Source organism: Helianthus annuus, chromosome 8, assembly GCF_002127325.2.
Source record: "Helianthus annuus cultivar XRQ/B chromosome 8, HanXRQr2.0-SUNRISE, whole genome shotgun sequence".
NCBI lineage: Eukaryota > Viridiplantae > Streptophyta > Magnoliopsida > Asterales > Asteraceae > Helianthus > Helianthus annuus.
Window position 1 is genome coordinate 99,031,675 of NC_035440.2, and position 17,522 is coordinate 99,049,196.

The 17,522-nt window shown below is 36.6% G+C and overlaps 1 protein-coding gene across 1 annotated transcript; it reads right to left on the bottom strand.

Annotated features, from left to right (window-relative positions):
* Positions 1–2,160: 2,160 nt before the first annotated feature.
* On the bottom strand, positions 2,161–3,221 carry LOC110873498 (vegetative cell wall protein gp1-like). Its single transcript, XM_022122438.2, has one exon. The coding sequence runs from the start codon at positions 3,218–3,220 to the stop codon at positions 2,363–2,365; it is 858 nt and encodes a 285-aa protein (XP_021978130.2). The 5' UTR covers position 3,221; the 3' UTR covers positions 2,161–2,362.
* Positions 3,222–17,522: the final 14,301 nt, after the last annotated feature.

A 17,522-nucleotide genomic window follows, 5' to 3' on the forward strand; every position in this document is an offset into this window, starting at 1 on the left:
ACGAAGACAAAATCGGCTTTGGCCAGAAGTGTAATCATTTAAGTATGTGTGCAAAGTAATTGTGACAAATCAGCTTTGGCCAGAAATGAGACAATCACTTTAGTTATGCACTTGTCAAGCATGCTAAACATAAATGAATTAAATCAGCTTTGGCCAGAATTAAGACATTTCACGTTTGTAATGCATACTCAACATAGCTTTTATAATACTTGAACAATAAATAGATGTATTAAATCAGCTTTGGCCAGAATTAATACCTCGGAAGCTCATTCAAGTTAAGCTATTTTGGTTTGGTAAAAAATTATCTGATTCTGATTAGTTAATTAAGTGTTAACAAAACCAAGTATTTAATAGCAAACCACCTGTTAGCGCGAGCTAAATTTTAGTTAACATCAAACAGCCTAAGGTAATGAGGTCTCGAGTGAGGTCTCGAGTCATGGTCTCGAGTTAGGTCTCGACTGAGTTTTGAGATCTCGAGTTAGTTATGAGGTCTCGAGTCGCAACCTTAGTCTCGAGTTGTAGCCTTATGGTCTCGAGTCGCAACCTTATGGTCTCGAGTTATGACCTTATGGTCTCGAGTTATGACCTTATGGTCTCGAGTCGCAACCTTGGTCTCGAGTTGTATCTTTATGGTCTCGAGTCGCAACCTTATGGTCTCGAGTTATGTCCTTATGGTCTCGAATCGAGACCCTTGTCTCGAGTTGTAAAGATTTGAGAGCCCTTATGATTTTGAGTCGAGACCTTGTGGTCTCGAGTCGAGATCTGATGGTCTCGATTCGCAGTCTGATGGTCTCGAATCCTTGTTAACAGCTGTTTTGTGATGATAACTGAAAACTCGAAATTTTAGGGATTGTGGGATAGTGTTTCCTGTTTTATTGCTGATCTAAATTATCAAAAGATTTCGAAAATAATAAGTGATTATCCTTTAACAGTTTTCGGAAACTTTAATAGATAAAATTAAGATCAAAACAGTAAAAACACCCACTAATCTAAATTATATTCCAAAAGTTAAGGAATTTTCGAGTTTTTCTTAGAACAATATGATGAACCCTAAAAATATAAAAATAATTCTGGGTTCCGAAATCTAAATTTTAAGACTTTTAATAACAGATTTCGGATATTAAGGTTTGCCCATTATGGTCTCGAGTCAATTTAACAAACAATTCTTTTCCGAAAACAGGGATTTCAGCAACAAAGACTCGAAACAGCCGAGATTTTTAAGGCTTTAAACTTTTCGTTTTCCAGATTTTTGATCCCAGAATAATGGATACGAAAACATAACTGATTTATCAACATATGCTCTGATACCACATGTTGGATCAGTTCTGTTTAAACATAATGGAAAACATGAATAACATACCTGTTATAGCAGACAAGCCAGCAGAGAATCCAGTCAGAGATGCAGCCATCGAGTTCGACATGATTGTCAGGAAGGATGATCTGGTTCCTCCTTAGGGTGTAAAGTTATGATGGTGATGAACCGAAACCAGGGAGAGAATCGGTTAGGAGAGAGAGCCGATTTGATGTTATGAGGGTTGTGTGAATTGTGTAATTGTCTAACCCTTAAACTCTCTAATGATCTCCTTATATATACACCCAAGAGGAAACCTAATTAGTTAATAAGGGTAATATGGTCCATCAACAATTACCAACTAATTATTAATAGGTTATTAATATATTTTGATCTAATATAATATAAATAATTATAATGGCTAAAAAATTAAATATTATATTAATAATATATTTAATCTCACAATTAACTCAATTGCTACCTCAACATTATTTCAACTATGGTATTTGTGCTAAAAGCATGGAGATGACCAATAGAAAGAAGGCAATGAAAAACGCAAAGGCAAAGAGAATAAACTTCATCCATTATAAATACTTTTGTAACTGGTCTGGTGATAAATCACTAGGTGGTAAATAATGCTGTGACAATCTTCACAATGTGGTTAATATTTTGGAATATGAATATCTGGTTGTGAACGTCCTCAACAGACTGTGTTGTATAAATATTTGATACAACTATTCAAGCTAGATTTCTCAGTTACAATATCCATTAAGTTTAATATTCAACCATCTTCATTACTTTTTTTTTCTTATGTAGAGTACTAGTTTAATATTCAACCATCTTCATTACTTTTTTGGGTATGTTCCACACACACATATGTATACAGCAATCAAGTATATTAAAAGCATAGATAAATTAATAACTAAATGAAAAATGTCATACATCACTTGTCGATCTTTCAGGTAATATCACATAAACATAACTTAGTTTGACATTTATTATTTTATATATAATTAAAGAGGAAATAAGTTGGGTTCTTAGTAATAGTGAATATGAGGTAGATCGTGTCTGTTACACTTGGGGTGATGTGGGTGGTTTCTTGCTTATGCCGCCGGAAGGTGGTCCGGGTGCGGGTGCTGGTGGTTGGGGTAGAAATGGTATTGGAGGTAATGGTATTGGTAATGGAGGCAATGTAGGTAATGGAGGCAGTGGAATTGGTAGTGGAGGTAGTGGTACAGGCAATGGAGGTAGTTGTGTCATAGAGGGATCTTGATGTTTAGACTTTTCATGAACGGTGGTTGCTGGTGGTTTCGGTATAGGTAATGGAGGTAGTGGCACTGGTAAAGGAGGTAGAGGTACAGGTAGTGGAGGTAGTTGAGTCACAGAGGGATCTTGATGTTTAGACTTCGCATGAACGGTGGTTGCTGGTGGTTTCGGTATAGGTAGTGGCACTGGTAATGGAGGTAGTGGTACAGGTAATGGTGGTAGTGGTACTGGTAACGGAGGTAGTTGTGTCATAGAGGGGTCTCGTTGATTAGACTTTACATGCATGGATGGTGGTGGAGTCTCGGATTCTGGTGGTGGTGGTGGAGTCTCGGATGATGGTGGTGGTGGAGTCGAGGATGATGGTGGTGGTGGTGGAGTCGTGGATGATGGTGGTGGTGGCGGGCCCGTGGATGGTGGTGGTGGTGGTGTCTTAAGAGGTGGTGTCTTAGAAGGTGGTGACTTAGAAGGTGGTGACTTAACAGGTGGTGACTTAGGAGGTGCTGACTTAACAGGTGGTGTCTTAGGAGCTGGTGGAGTCTTGGCATGAATTGTACGGGAAGCTGTAGTGATTGGTATCAAGAAGCTTAGGTAACTTATGGCTAGCACAAGTGAGACCACAACTAGAGAGGCCATTTGAGGCCGATTCACTTTGCTTGATCTCATTGTTGTGTGTTATGTTTTCATGCATCCATCTTCCTTGTTTATATAGCCAAATATTTTGACCCCAAGCAAATGAAAATTACATTTATATCATTTATTATTCTGAATTACTTCATATTTGGTTGAGAGTATTTTGTTGGTTTTGGTAACTTGTTGTCTCAAATCCATAGTAAACCTTTTGGTTACGAAAGTATACACAACATATATTAGCTTATTGACTGATTTTTATTGCCATATTCAAGTATATCAAAGATTATAATTGATTAATTATTTGGGTTTAGAGAATCGAACTTTTAGGCTTGAAGTTTTCCAGGTTTCGTCATACTTTGATGTTTGAACATTTTACTAATTAGACCATGTGTAATTGTCAAGTCTCATAACCCCCTATAGATGTGGGGTTATAGGACACCTTACAAATATGTAAAAAATGAGGGTTATGAGGGGTTATATAACTTGAGTGTGAAATGGGATTATAATGTCCCTTATAATGGTCAAGGTCCTTTAATGCTCTTTCATTCATTATTTTTCATATTCTTTTTTTCTTATTGAGCATTTAAATAGAAATGTCTCTTTTTTTTTTTTTTTGCATGCCTATATAATACGCATGGTCTTAGTGGTTATGCTATTTATGTGAAGAGTTTTTACATATTTAATCAACAATAGTAAATTGACGCATTTCCCTAATTGTGGAAGAAATAAATGTGTAGAAATAATGTATTTGTTGAAGTCTCTAGTTATATAACTTTTATTTAATATATATATATTAAAATCGTTTTCTAATATATTAAAGGTTAAGTAAATGAGTAAAACTAATAGACACCTAACATAAATTGATCAAAGAAACAAAACAATAAGTATTATTAAAATAAAATTTAAGAGAAAAAAATTTATAGCAAACCTTTGTTAACCTTAAACAAACAGTACACGTGACATGTGAAGTTATTTCTGTTTATTCAAATAACCTCCCACATAAAACAATAGATGCACACGAAATCGTAGTTGTTTGATACGTACTGACGTATTACAAAATTGATATAATCTACGTTATGGTGGAATGTATTATCATTCAGTTAAGTTTAAGTATTAAAATATGCTTCGTAAAAATAACAATAAAGTATTTATGGGTTCGTCTACCATGAAGGAAGACGTTGCCAAATACATGAGTTGATTAATCGAAATGAATTTGCGACTATTTTGTTTTGTTTATATTTATTTTTCCCTTTAATTTTCGGCTGATTTTCAACAGAAATGAAACAGTCACAAAATTTGCGATCGGATTGATTTTAGTCGTTAATTTTACAACCTGTGTTTCAGTCACAAAATATGATAAAACATAACTTGTTGTCCTAAGACATTTGTGAGGTATTGTTTTACCTAAAGTAGTTTAATATTGTATATCTATCAAAATTTTGAAAGAGAAAGGCTCCAATATTTGTGGGTACATGCACCTTTCGATACATTGCGAGTTTTAGATCACATGTAATTTGTTCAAATTGAAACTGAAACAACTCATGATGTCGATCCTAGTGGGATGAAACTCTTAAGAAGTTCATAGAAATTATTTACTTAAATTAATTGCATTTATATACAGAAAGTATTAGAAATTGATTTATTCAAAATGTAAGTTTTAATTTTAAGAATAATTAATAAACGTAAATCTCAAAGTTAAGTACTTGTTTTAAAAAGTATCTTATTTTTAAAGTCAAAGTTAAGTTCTTGTGTTAAAAAGTATTTCATATTTAAAGTCTGGTTTAATGTGTTTATGTTGTACATAAAAACCAATCATAGCTGTGTCATTACATATATTTTCATGCATCTTACTATAATAAAGGCAAAAACATTGCAACTATCTGAATTTTTCAGTACATTATAACTAAGGTTGGAGAACTCGTTAGTCGCTAGTCAGTCAGTGAGGTGGGGCTAACAACTTCTCAGGGTTACTCAGGATTAATCGAGATTAATCGGATCGGGTTTTTTATATGTAATATACTCAGTTTTATGTATACTTATACACATTTTTATAGGTAAATATTTTAAGTAGCTAAGTTTTAACTCTTACTCAACTCATTTTTCAAGTATACAAAATTAATTGTTGGCGTTCACATGGTTTGTTGGAAACTGACTGGAATATACAGGTTTTTTTGCCGTAATCTGGCCGGAATCACTGATTTTTGGCTGGCAAGCCCGACTAGCGATTAATGGACTGATTAACGAAAAATTACTCAGTTACTAGCCGACTAGTGATTAATCGCTCACTAGTCGCCGCCTAGTCGCGATTTTTATAATACTGTTTAAAACCCAAAACACTACAAGAAAGAGAAGCAATAGCGGAGACGGTATTGATCTGGGCCGCTACTACTTTTAGCAGCGATATGGGTCGCCGCTAAAGCTTGGCCGGTAGTTTATTTGTCACCGCTAAAGGTTGTTGTCATCGCTAAAAGTTGTATACCTTTAGCGACGTCACTTCATTGCTAAAACGCTGTAGCTATAGACTTTCGGCATTAGTACTTACTGACCATTAGTGGCCGCTAAAAATCGTTTTCTTTTTTAGTTTTCTTTTGTTGCATTTACAGTAATTTCCGGTTTTAAGAATACACAAAACCTGTCAATTTCCAGTTTTTTGCAACACACAAACAAACTACATAAACATAATAATTATATAAACATCCTAAGATTACTTAAAAGTTATTCGTTTAATTCGCACATTAACATCCTAAAATCGCATAAAATGTAAAAAAACTACATCATGTCATCATCACCATCATTGTCGTCTTCTTTATCACCATCTTGATCCGCGACATGCTTTCCCGTCGAAACAAGATAGTGGTCAAGTTGATTAAAAAATGACGGGCTTTGGAACAAACCGAAACAAATTCCTACAATAATTAAAACCCAAATTAATATATTAACATACTACCAACATATGTATACCAAATTTACCAATCATCTAACAAAACTACCAACACATATAAATATCAAAACCCAATGCACAAATTAATATATTAATCCTTTATAGTTGTCATATAAATCTGATTATTTTAATAAGAAATCTGATGTTATTAATTAGAAAATCTGATAAAAATTATGTCACCAGCAATGTTTGAACCCCGGACCTCTAGTTTCTAAGTCCCAAGACTTAACTAGTTAGACTACACCACCTTTTGATATATATTTTGAAATTTAATGGGTTTAACCAGAAAGAAATCTGATGTATTAAAAAAGAGTGTCTCTTGCAAGATTTGAACCCAAAACCTCTATGTTATAAGTTAGAACCTTAACTAGTGGACCACTTAGTGATTTATGTCTAATTTATGAAATCTGATGCTTCTACGAAGATCTAATGTTTTATCATAAAACCTGATGTTAGTTAATCTGATATTTCATATGCATTATATCATAATCTAATTAAAATATATGTCTCCAGCAGCATTCAAACTTGTGACCTCTAGGTTGTAAACCAGAATCTGAACCAACTGGGCTACCAGAGCCCTTGTGAACAATCAAACTCCTTAATTATTTTATTTACTCAGTTCACTGGTTTATCTTCTTCTTCATCACCTTTTATCCAAAACTAACATTCACATTATTAATTCAACATTCCATTTTCATTATAGAATAACCCTAAAGTTTCAAAACTAAAGATTTAGTTTATGGTTACCTTGGTCAAAAACACGTTTTCGGTTACGAGAGACCTCGTCAGCAAATACGTAAGTATCGTCGTAATTGGTATTTCTTTACCGGAAATGGTTTCGTGTGGTACAATTTTCGTGGTTAAAGCTTCGAGTGGTTTAGTAGAGTTGTTGGTGAATAAAAAGTGGTGTCGGTATGGTGTTTGGTTTCGGTTACGGTTACCGGAACCAGGTTTTTCTTATCGGAGGTGACAGAAATAAGGTAGTTTTTGAATGACGGTGAGGATGGTTTGCAAGACTATAAGTTTCCCAATTTATAAGGAGAACCTAAGGTGCTCATTGGATGGAAGTTTGCAGAGATTCTCTAAAGTCAAATTTTGCACAAATAATTCATGCAAGTGGCATGTATGAGAAATCTTAGCCATCCATTTTATACAATGGAAAATTTTCTCCTGCAAGTTTTCCTACTTGAAAAATTATGTGTATTTATCTATTTGTTTTATTTTTATTAGTTTTTGTTATTATTATTGTTTTACATTTCTAGTAAATAAAAGGGAGGCCTTAATTTTATATATATATATATATGCATATATTTCTTTTTTCGATTATTACAACTATTACCCACTTAAAAGAAATTTCGTTCTAGAAATTTGTAAGTTCGAGCATAATGACCATAGAAGTAACAATAACAAAAATTTCACCTCACATATAAGAAAACGTGGTTCACAGTTACCTGGACTAAAGGTTCAATGACTCGAACACACTAGGATATGCCAAACACATTGATTCCTCGGTTTCCCAAGTTGCTTCTCAGTCATTATGGTTCTTCCACAAAACCAGAACGAAAGGAATCACTTTCGTATGCATAACCCTTTGCTGACGATCTTGGATAGCTTCAGGTTCTTCCTCATAAGAAAGAACCTCATGGATTGTATGCAACGAATAACTAATGACATTGAGTGGGTGATAATTATATCCTCTCAACAAGGACACCTGAAAGACATTATGAACATGTGAGAGTTGAGACGGTAATGATAGATGATACAAAACCTCTCCAACTCTCTCAAGGATTTCAAATGGATTGATAAAATGAGGGCTAAGTTTTCCCTTGACTCCAATTCTATGGTCGGCTCTGAGCCTCCTTCAATTTCTCTCGTGTAATAGCGATTTTCTCATTTGTTGTCTGGACTAATTTAGGTACGTTGATGATATTTTCTCCAACTTCCTTCCAACATATCGGTGTTTGACGTTTCCGACTACAGAAGAGTTCAAAAGGTGACATACCAATACTTGCTTGCCAACTAATGTTGTAGACGAACTCAACAAGACACAAGTAGTCATCCTACTTTCCAGTCCATTCAAGTGCACACTCACGGATCATGTCTTCCAAAGTTTGAATTGTGTGTTCTGATTCTCCGTCTGTCCACGGGTGGAAAGCGGTACTAAACTTCAATCGTATTCCCCAAGCTGCTTGAAAGCCTTTCAAAATCGTGAAGTGAATCTTGGATCTCTATCAGAAATGATAGAAGACGGAGTTCCATGGAGTCAAATAATAATCTCCTGAAGGAAAATTTTGGATAACTTACTAACCGAAAATCCTTGCTGAATCGGTAGGAAGTGAGCTGATTTGGATAGTTTGTCGACAACAACCCATATAGTATCATTTTTCTTGAAAGTCTTCGGAAAACCCATAGCGAAGTCCATTGAGATCTCATCATATTTCCATACAAGAATATCCAGCGGTTGTAGTAAACCGCTTGCGCGCTGGTGCTCAATTTTCACTTGCTGACAAGTGAGACATTTACTCATGTATTTGGCAACGTCTTCCTCCACGCCATTCCACCAGAAGTTCTGATGTAAATATCGATACATCATTGTAGATCCTGGGTGGATAGAAAATGATGAGCAGTGTGCGTTAGCTAACAATGATTCACGAAGGGCGGAATCATCTAGCATACACAATCTCTTGCCACACCATATTAGTTCATGTTCATTTATACGGAACTCGGATTGCTTACCCACCTCAAGGTTTTGCATAATTGCCCAAAGTTCTCCATCGTTGTTCTGTGCGTCTTTGATTCGGGAGATGAGATCAGGTTCTATCTGCATTCTCACTACGCAGCCATCAGAGTTACCATTTTGGATAGCAACGCCCATCCTATCAAGATCTGAAATAATACAAGGCTGAATCTAAAGGCAGGATATAACTCTGACATTCTTCTGACTTAAGGCATCAGCTACAACGTTAGCTTTTCCAGGATGGTACTGAATATTAGTGTCGTAATATTTCAAAAGCTCTAACCACCTTCTTTGCCTCATATTAAGCTCCTTCTGAGTAAATATATACTTGAGGCTTTTATGGTCAGTGAAGATGTCACAGGTCTCGCCATACAGATAGTGATGCCATATCTTCAACGAGAAGATAACTCCGGCTAGCTCCAAGTCATGTGTAGGATAGTTGACTCCCTAGATGTAACACCTCGAATTTTTGTGTCCAATGATGTGTTAACACGTGTCATTTGTTTACACGTGGCATCTATAATAAATAAAGGACTAATTTTGACAAACCTTGAAAGTATATAAATTCGAGGGTTATAAATGTCAACAGGGGTAAATATACTGTATAGTATCCCTAAATAATGCTTAAACCTTCAAACGAATAAATTATAGATCGTACAAAAACAAAACGCGGAAGAAAGTGAGAGATTACAAACTACAGGGGTTAACTGTGTCAACATGTTTAATAATACCTCTGAGTGACCCTTTAACGTTCCAAAGACCTTGTAACGGTATTATACCCTCACTAAAATAATATATATGAATTTCGCGAAGTATCGATATGAAACGAGAAAGTTACGATCGAATTCGTAGAAGAAGGGTTAAAAGCGTCAACAGTGAAAGTTAAGGCTTTCCAATATAATTAATAAATAAACCGGGGACTTAATAATTCACATAAATAACGCGAGGCCCTTAATCGTAAATAACCGAGGGCCAATTCGCAAAGTTACCCCTTCGGTTCCGAAAGGTCAGGTTATTAATTACAAAGATTCGGTAATCATTGCGAAAGATTTGGCAAGATTCTGATCATGATTACAAAGGATTTAAAAATCCTGAAAACATAACCTAACGCGACCCGCGTAAGGTTTCAAGGTAAGTCGAGGCGGGCCGCGAGCCTCCTCTTAAACGCGCCTGGTTAGTAAACTTCAGGCGACCCGCGTACAAAGTGCCTGGTTCCCCCATGCGGGCCGCGTCAGGCGCCCAGATGCAGAAACATGCTTAACTTGGCTGTTCAGCCTTCCAAGAGCCATGATCTGCATTTAAACACCTCCAAATGACCCCTAAACGACCCCTAACACTAAGGACAAGTGTTGATCAGTTGTGGTGTGTGCTAGACTTTGTTGTCAATCAATTGTGGTGCTTGAAACCACTATATAAAGCCTAAGTTGCAACCATAAGTTCACACCCCATCATCTGCATCATTTGGTCATTTCTGGAGCTCCAACTTCCTCTCAAGTGGTCACACTTGGTGCATAGGACCTCAGTAAGTGTTCCACTCCTTTCCCATTTGAGCTTTAACTTAGTTTTAGCTTAAAAGTCGATCCGTCGTAACTAACGGTCGACTTAGCGATAACTCACAAATGATTCAGTGAATTGTCGAATCAAGAATGGTTATTTGTTGGTAATTATGTGGGTAATAAACCTCTAAAAGGGTTCCCACTGATCACCACTCTAACTATGTCAAATGTCGAGTCAAACGTGCACCCAAAAAGTCAACAGAATGTCGTTTTGGCGAATCTTGCATAATCTGTAATGTATATACTATGGAACCTGTTTTGATGATCATAAAACATGATATTAAGTATATAAACTCGTTTGCGCTCGTTTGAATCGATCATTTACTATATAGAACCGGTTCGGAGCCGAAAGTCGCAAAAGTTTGACTTTTGCTTTGACTTCAGTTCTGACCCGTTTTAGTGAGGTATGAACATACCTTAGGACTCTCTTAGGACCAGGTCACATGTTGGTATACGCCTCTGTGGTCGGTTCATGAGTTATCCGAGTCTTTAGCGCATTTCCGTCATTCGCCTAAAAGTTGACCGTAACGGCCTTTTTAAAATTAAAACGAGTATTTCGAACACGTGAACGGACCAAAACCTTGCTTGTTAAATTATAAGCATGTCCCTAAAGTTTCACGTCAATCCGAGGTCTAGAATGAGAGTTATGCTAAAAGGCGCACTTTTAAGAAAGTTTTGTAATTAACGGCGCAATTAGCATAACGCCCATTTAACCCAAGTTTTCGTCACCAAAACTTTTACCCACTGTGGTAAAATAATATTTTGGGAATTTTAAAGATTTTTAATAATTTTTACCTTGCTCATAACCTGTGGTTATGGCTACGGTTCGGTAAATACCGAATATGCCCTTTTTGGCCAAAACGAGAGTTCTACAAGGTCTTTTGACCCGATTCCAATTGCCACTGGTTTTAAATAATAAATAAAGTATTTTAAGCTTTATAAGCTGTTCGGGAAACTCAGATTTCCTGTAGAACTCGAAAATCCCTTTTAAAGTCTTTAAAATGACCGAAAAGCCCCTACGGGGCATAATATAAACTTAAACTCATTACGGGCATTACGGGAGGTATCCTACTGATACCAAAATACTTTTAAGGCATATTGACTTAGGAAATAAGCGTACGACTCTTATGGTTAACCGTTTCGCCTATTTGCGCACACGGTACGGCTCATGGAACTAGTTTTCGTGCAATAGCCGATACGGGTCAAATTATACTATTTGAACCCCAAAATCCAGAGTATGAACCATTGACCCATATAAAAACAAGTCTCTGAACTTGTTGGGTCCAAATCATACTCCATTCTCGGTTTTCGCCTTTTCGTGCGAATTAACCATATCTATATATCGGAATCAACCGGTTTAAGCTACGGCTAATACAAGGACCGTTAGGATTCTAAGAGGTTAATTAAAACCTTCGTTCCAGATTAGGAGACCCAGTAAAAGCTATCGGTGACTTGATCTAAATTAAGGATTAATACTTGCAAAGGTAAATACTTTTGACTTATTTCCCCTATATGGGCTTGGGTTACGGTATATTAATACCGCTTGATTGAGCATTATATACTTCCATCGCTTAGGTGGTTAATTGATTAAATATGATCGGCTCATTTAAACAGTTTTGTTGCTTATAAGCCTTTGGGGGGTTTAATGACCGTTGTCCCGGATATCCTCGGCATCATTTTACGAAATGGCCACGACCATCGACATCCCGGTGTAGGCGTACACCCGGTATAAAGTGTCGACATTAAAACTAAAAGACGTAGCCGTTGGTTTCTGTACTACGGTTTTACGCGAACGTGGTGTGTCTATAAATCTTTAACCCGGCACGACCCGGGCTACTGAACGCATAAAAGAACATGTAAAACGTTCACAAGATCATTATGAATTTTCCCAAGTTATAAAAGAGTTTGTGCCTTGTGCATTCAAATCAATTTTAATAAACATTTTCAAATGTGTCAGTTGAATGTATTTACCAGTGTAAACTGACGTATTTTCCCCAAAAAGATTAAGTGCAGGTACCTAAACGTAATTGGCTGGTATTAGCTCCCTAGCGTCGGGATAAGCCTCGCAAGCTTGATTGCAGTATCTAATGGAACAATACTTTACCTTTATTTACGATCCACTGTGGATATATTCAACCCTGTAATACATTTTGATATTACGATCAGAGGTTGAAATTTATATATTTATCTTATGCTTCCGCTGTGCATTATATAATTGTGTGGTTGACTATATTGTTGCCAACATCATCACGGTAATCCCCCACCGGGCCCACCGGTGAGACACGTGGAAATCGGGGTGTGACAGGTTGGTATCAGAGCCAACATTGAGTGAATTAAACACTATCCTTATGTGTTTAATCTCAATGACACAATTGCACATACTTGAGTCTAGACTTAACATAGGAATACTCCCGATTCTAATCTAGAATTTACTGCTTCCAATTATTTTTATATTGGATACGTCGCCAAGCGAAGAAGCCATAATAGGAGTTCTCCACACCCGGGGTCCTGAGATGCTGAGCTTCGTACCGCGGTTAAAATGAAACGAACATCCAAGGAGAAAGTATTCAGAAATAAAATGAAGAAGGAACTCCTTATACTGAAGATCGTTTCCTTATTAGTCCTTATAAGGACATAATTATCTTTCAGTCCCTGCGAGGACAACATTATTCCTTTCAAGTCCCGCTTAGGGCAACTTTATACTTTCACTTTTATATAATGGAATGATTAAGTTAGACTTTCATTCTGAATAAGAAATATTAAATAAATCAAAACCATTCCTTTTTATTGATCTGCCTAAATAAAGAATCTTAAAGGGGTGAAACCTAGCTTGGGGTCTTTTAAGATCAGTCAAGATGGTACGACCTAGCTGAAAAGATTCTGATTCCCTGTTAACCTCTGTACGCATGTTAACATTCATGGCAGATGTGATTCGTTAAAATCACGCACGTCATTCTTATACAATAATCCTTTAAAGGATTTCAAAACCCAACTAAATGATATATAAATCGTGGGTTAAATCACCAATGAAGGTGATCAATATTATAAAGACATCCATTAGTGATGCAATGCCTACGGGCCAGTATTATAAAGACATCCATTAGTGATGCAATGCCTACGGGCCAGTATTATTAAAACATCCATTAGTGATGCAGTGCCTACGGGCCAGAATTATTAAAACATCCATTAGTGATGCAGTGCCTACGGGCCAGAATTATTAAAACATCCATTAGTGATGTAGTGCCTACGGGCCAAACTTATTAAACATCCATTAGTGATGTAGTGCCTACGGGCCAAACTTATTAAACATCCATTAGTGGTGTAGTGCCTACGGGCCGAACTTATTAAACATCCAATAGTGATGTAATGCCTACGGGTCATACTAATTGTCATATAAGACAAAAGGCAGTGGTAGTCTATGACTCCCTGTCAGAAAAAGGTAATGAACTAAGTTCAAACCTCAAGGCTTTGATTCTCTGAAATCCTAGCTTATAAATTATAAATGTCCTAGTGACTAGGCCTATTGTGCCAGAATACCTTCATGCTGTGATTCTCTGAAATCATAGCTTATAAATTAAACTTGTCCACGTGACTAAGCCTTTTGTGCTATTACTAAATGCCTCGATCCCAGACGGTCATGGCTTATAAATTAAACTTGTCTACGCGACTAGGCCAATTGTGCTATTATTAACTTATAAATTAGGATTCGTGATAAGATCCTAAATAAAATAAATATTCTTCCTTCCCTGCCAGTAGGCATTATTTTTTTTTTAAAAAAGAAATCTCAAGGGTAAACCTAGCCTATATAACGAGGCCAAGATGGTAGGACCTATTCAGGAGATTCAATTCCTTGTTAACATCCGTAAAATGTTAACACTCCTGGAGAACGCGGTTCGATAAAAATCACGTAAGTCATCCCTAGATTGGGTTGTTCCAAACCTTCCTTATTAAAATAATCATCCCTTAAGGAAGAAGTGCCACGGGCTATAATACACTGTCCGATTGCGACATCAACAATTGGGATCTTTTGAAATTTCCCATCCTAAGGGGATGAGCTATGCTCAAAGCCCTCTAGACGATAATCCTGTCATCATGTCATTATTATGACCACTGAATGACAGTTGATCAAATTAAAGTACTAATCCTGTCGTCATGTCATTATTATGACCACTGAACGACAGTTGATTAAATTAAGTGCTAATCCTGTCGTCATGTCATTATTATGACCACTGAACGACCGTTGATCAAATTAAAGTACTAATCCTGTCGTCATGTCATTATTATGACCACTGAACGACAGTTGATTAAATTAAGTGCTAATCCTGCCGTCATGTCATTATTATGACCACTGAACGACAGTTGATTAAATTAATGGCACTGATCATGTCGTCATGTCATTACTGTGACCGCTGAACGTATCATCAGTGCAATGACTATATGTCTTAACATCCTACGAGATGTTAATTGATAGGCCCCCAGGCCAGAAATTTTAATAAAGACAGTCATAACTTACAACTCCCTGTCAAGAAAAGGCAAGAACACGTTCAGGCCTAAATACCTTAATTCTACAAAATCAAGGTTGATAATATAAAGTTGTCCCTGTGACTTGGTCTCTTGTGCCATAATTATATTTTATTAAATTAGGATTTATGATAAAAATCCTGAATAAAATAAACATCCCTCTTTTCCCTGCCAGTATGCAGTTTAAAAAGAATCTTGAAGGTGAGACCTAGCCTACACGGCCAAGATGGTGAAACCTACTCAAGGGATTCAGATCCTTGTTAACACCTAAGCACGTGTTAACACTATTGACAAATGTGATTCGGGAAAATCACAAAAGTCATCCTTATATTGGATTCTTCCAATTCCCTTATCTAGGCTAATGATTTAGAAATCATGGCTTATATGGGATGATCATATCGTTAGTGATGAAATGCCTGCGAGCTAAGCTTGTTGTCCGATAAGACAATGACAGTGATGGTTTTTGACCGCCTGTCTAAGATATCGGACTATGTCCAAACATAATAGTCTATATGATCAATGCGATCATGACTAATATCATCTAATATGATGATAATATTATTTAACATCCTTAGAAATGTTTTGCCTACGGGCTATAATATATTATCCATTTAGGACATAGACATTGTTATCTTTATGATTCCTTGTCTAAGGTGGTGAGCTATGCTCAAGCCAGAAATAGTCAATATGATTAACGCAATCATGACTTAAATCATCTAATAGGATAAACCTATTATAAACAGCCATTAGTGATGTTTTGCCTAAAGGGCCATATTATATTATCAAATTGAGACGAGGCAATCGTAATCTTTTGTGATTCTTTGCCCAAGGGGGGGGGGGTGAGTTATACTCAAACCCCATAGTCTATACTATCGTTGTGATCCTGACTAGGATCATCAGTATGATGATCATGATATTAACATCCCTCGTGATGAAATGCCTACAGGCTATACTTTATTCTAGCGACAGTAAGACAAAGATAGTAGTAATCTTTTGATCCCCTATTCAAAATGGTGTGATTATACCCAAACCTATTAGTCAATATGATCGATGTGATCATGACTAATATCATTAGATACAATGGATAAATATAAACATCCATTCATGATATTGATTGATTTACCCCTAGGTCAATAGAATCGCCTTTCAAGACAAAGACAGTTGTAGTCTATGACCCCCTGTCCAAAGGTGAAGAACTATGTTCAAATTTTAAGATTCCTGACCTAATAAGATTACAACCTATGAATTGGTGTCCTTGTGACAAACACACAAATACAAGTCACCTATGACTAGCCTCCATGCTTTAATACGTCGTTCGTGACAAGTTAACATATTAGATGTTAACATCATTGGTGACAGGTGTTAGTGCCATATCCTATAGACATCCTAGAGACAAGGCCATTTGTGCCACACCTAAATGTCATTACGACAAGGCCTTCGTGCCATATGATTACTTATATCCTTCAAGACTAGGCTTATCGCCATATCTTTCTACGTCCCTCGCGACAGGCTTCTATGCCATTTATGTATATACCTATATATAGCCAAGGCCATGTAAGGATAGCCTTTGAGCTATTTATGATCGTCCTTGTGGCAAAGACAGTTGTGATGTTAGGGTCCCCTGTTAAGCAGGTATTGGACACGCTCCAAACCTGGAAGTGCTATTAATAAGTCCTTTATGACCTAAGTTAAATATAATAGGTATGCATTCAAACAACATTCACTAAGAATGTTCAGAACAAAATGACCCATACGGCTTATGAATGCCGTGGCTAATCTAAGTCAGGTCATCAGAATGATGACTAATAATTGTTAAATCTTAGTGATTAGTACCAAGTTTTGAGTATGGAAGACTCGGATGAGGTAGACAACAGTCGCAATACTATTAATGCGACGAAAGTTAATAAAAAAAAAACTACAAACATAAACCTCAATATTAATGGAGTTAATCTCCTGGATATGGTTGACGCAGCAGTTGAAAGGACCATGGAAAGTTCACGAAACAATCCAAGGGCCGAATGCTCCTCGCTCTGAATTTCATTCAAAACCATGTCCAATTGCTCATGAAAAGAGTTTGGTTCACACTTCGTATATGAAGGACGAACCAAAGGAGGAAGATAACTTCCATAAATCTAAGAAAGAGAGCGAATACAGACTTAATAAAAAGCAACGAAGGTTCGGTAAGAGCCTGTATGTAAGAATTGCTAGCAAAGATATTAGGGGCAGTGTCGAATAAAACCAAAACCCAGGCAGTGTAACATCTGCTAAGGAACAGGTCATCATTTCCTCGGAATGTAGGGACCTGGAGAATACATTCTATCATGACTGTGATGAGTAAGACCGTATTAGAGATAGATACCATAAAGCTGCCAAGAAGGTGCAGCTAAGCCTAGAAAGGGCTAAAAGAAGAAATGCCTGAACTCACCTAATGAACGCCAAAAGGCAGTCTACGATGTCATCAAGTATGTTCATCATCTTTTACCATTAATAAATTCTGCTAAGTGTCCTGATTTAATACAGGCAATCATAAATCTTCATAAACCCTAAGCTTAGCAAACTTTTATATTATCCGCAAAGTAT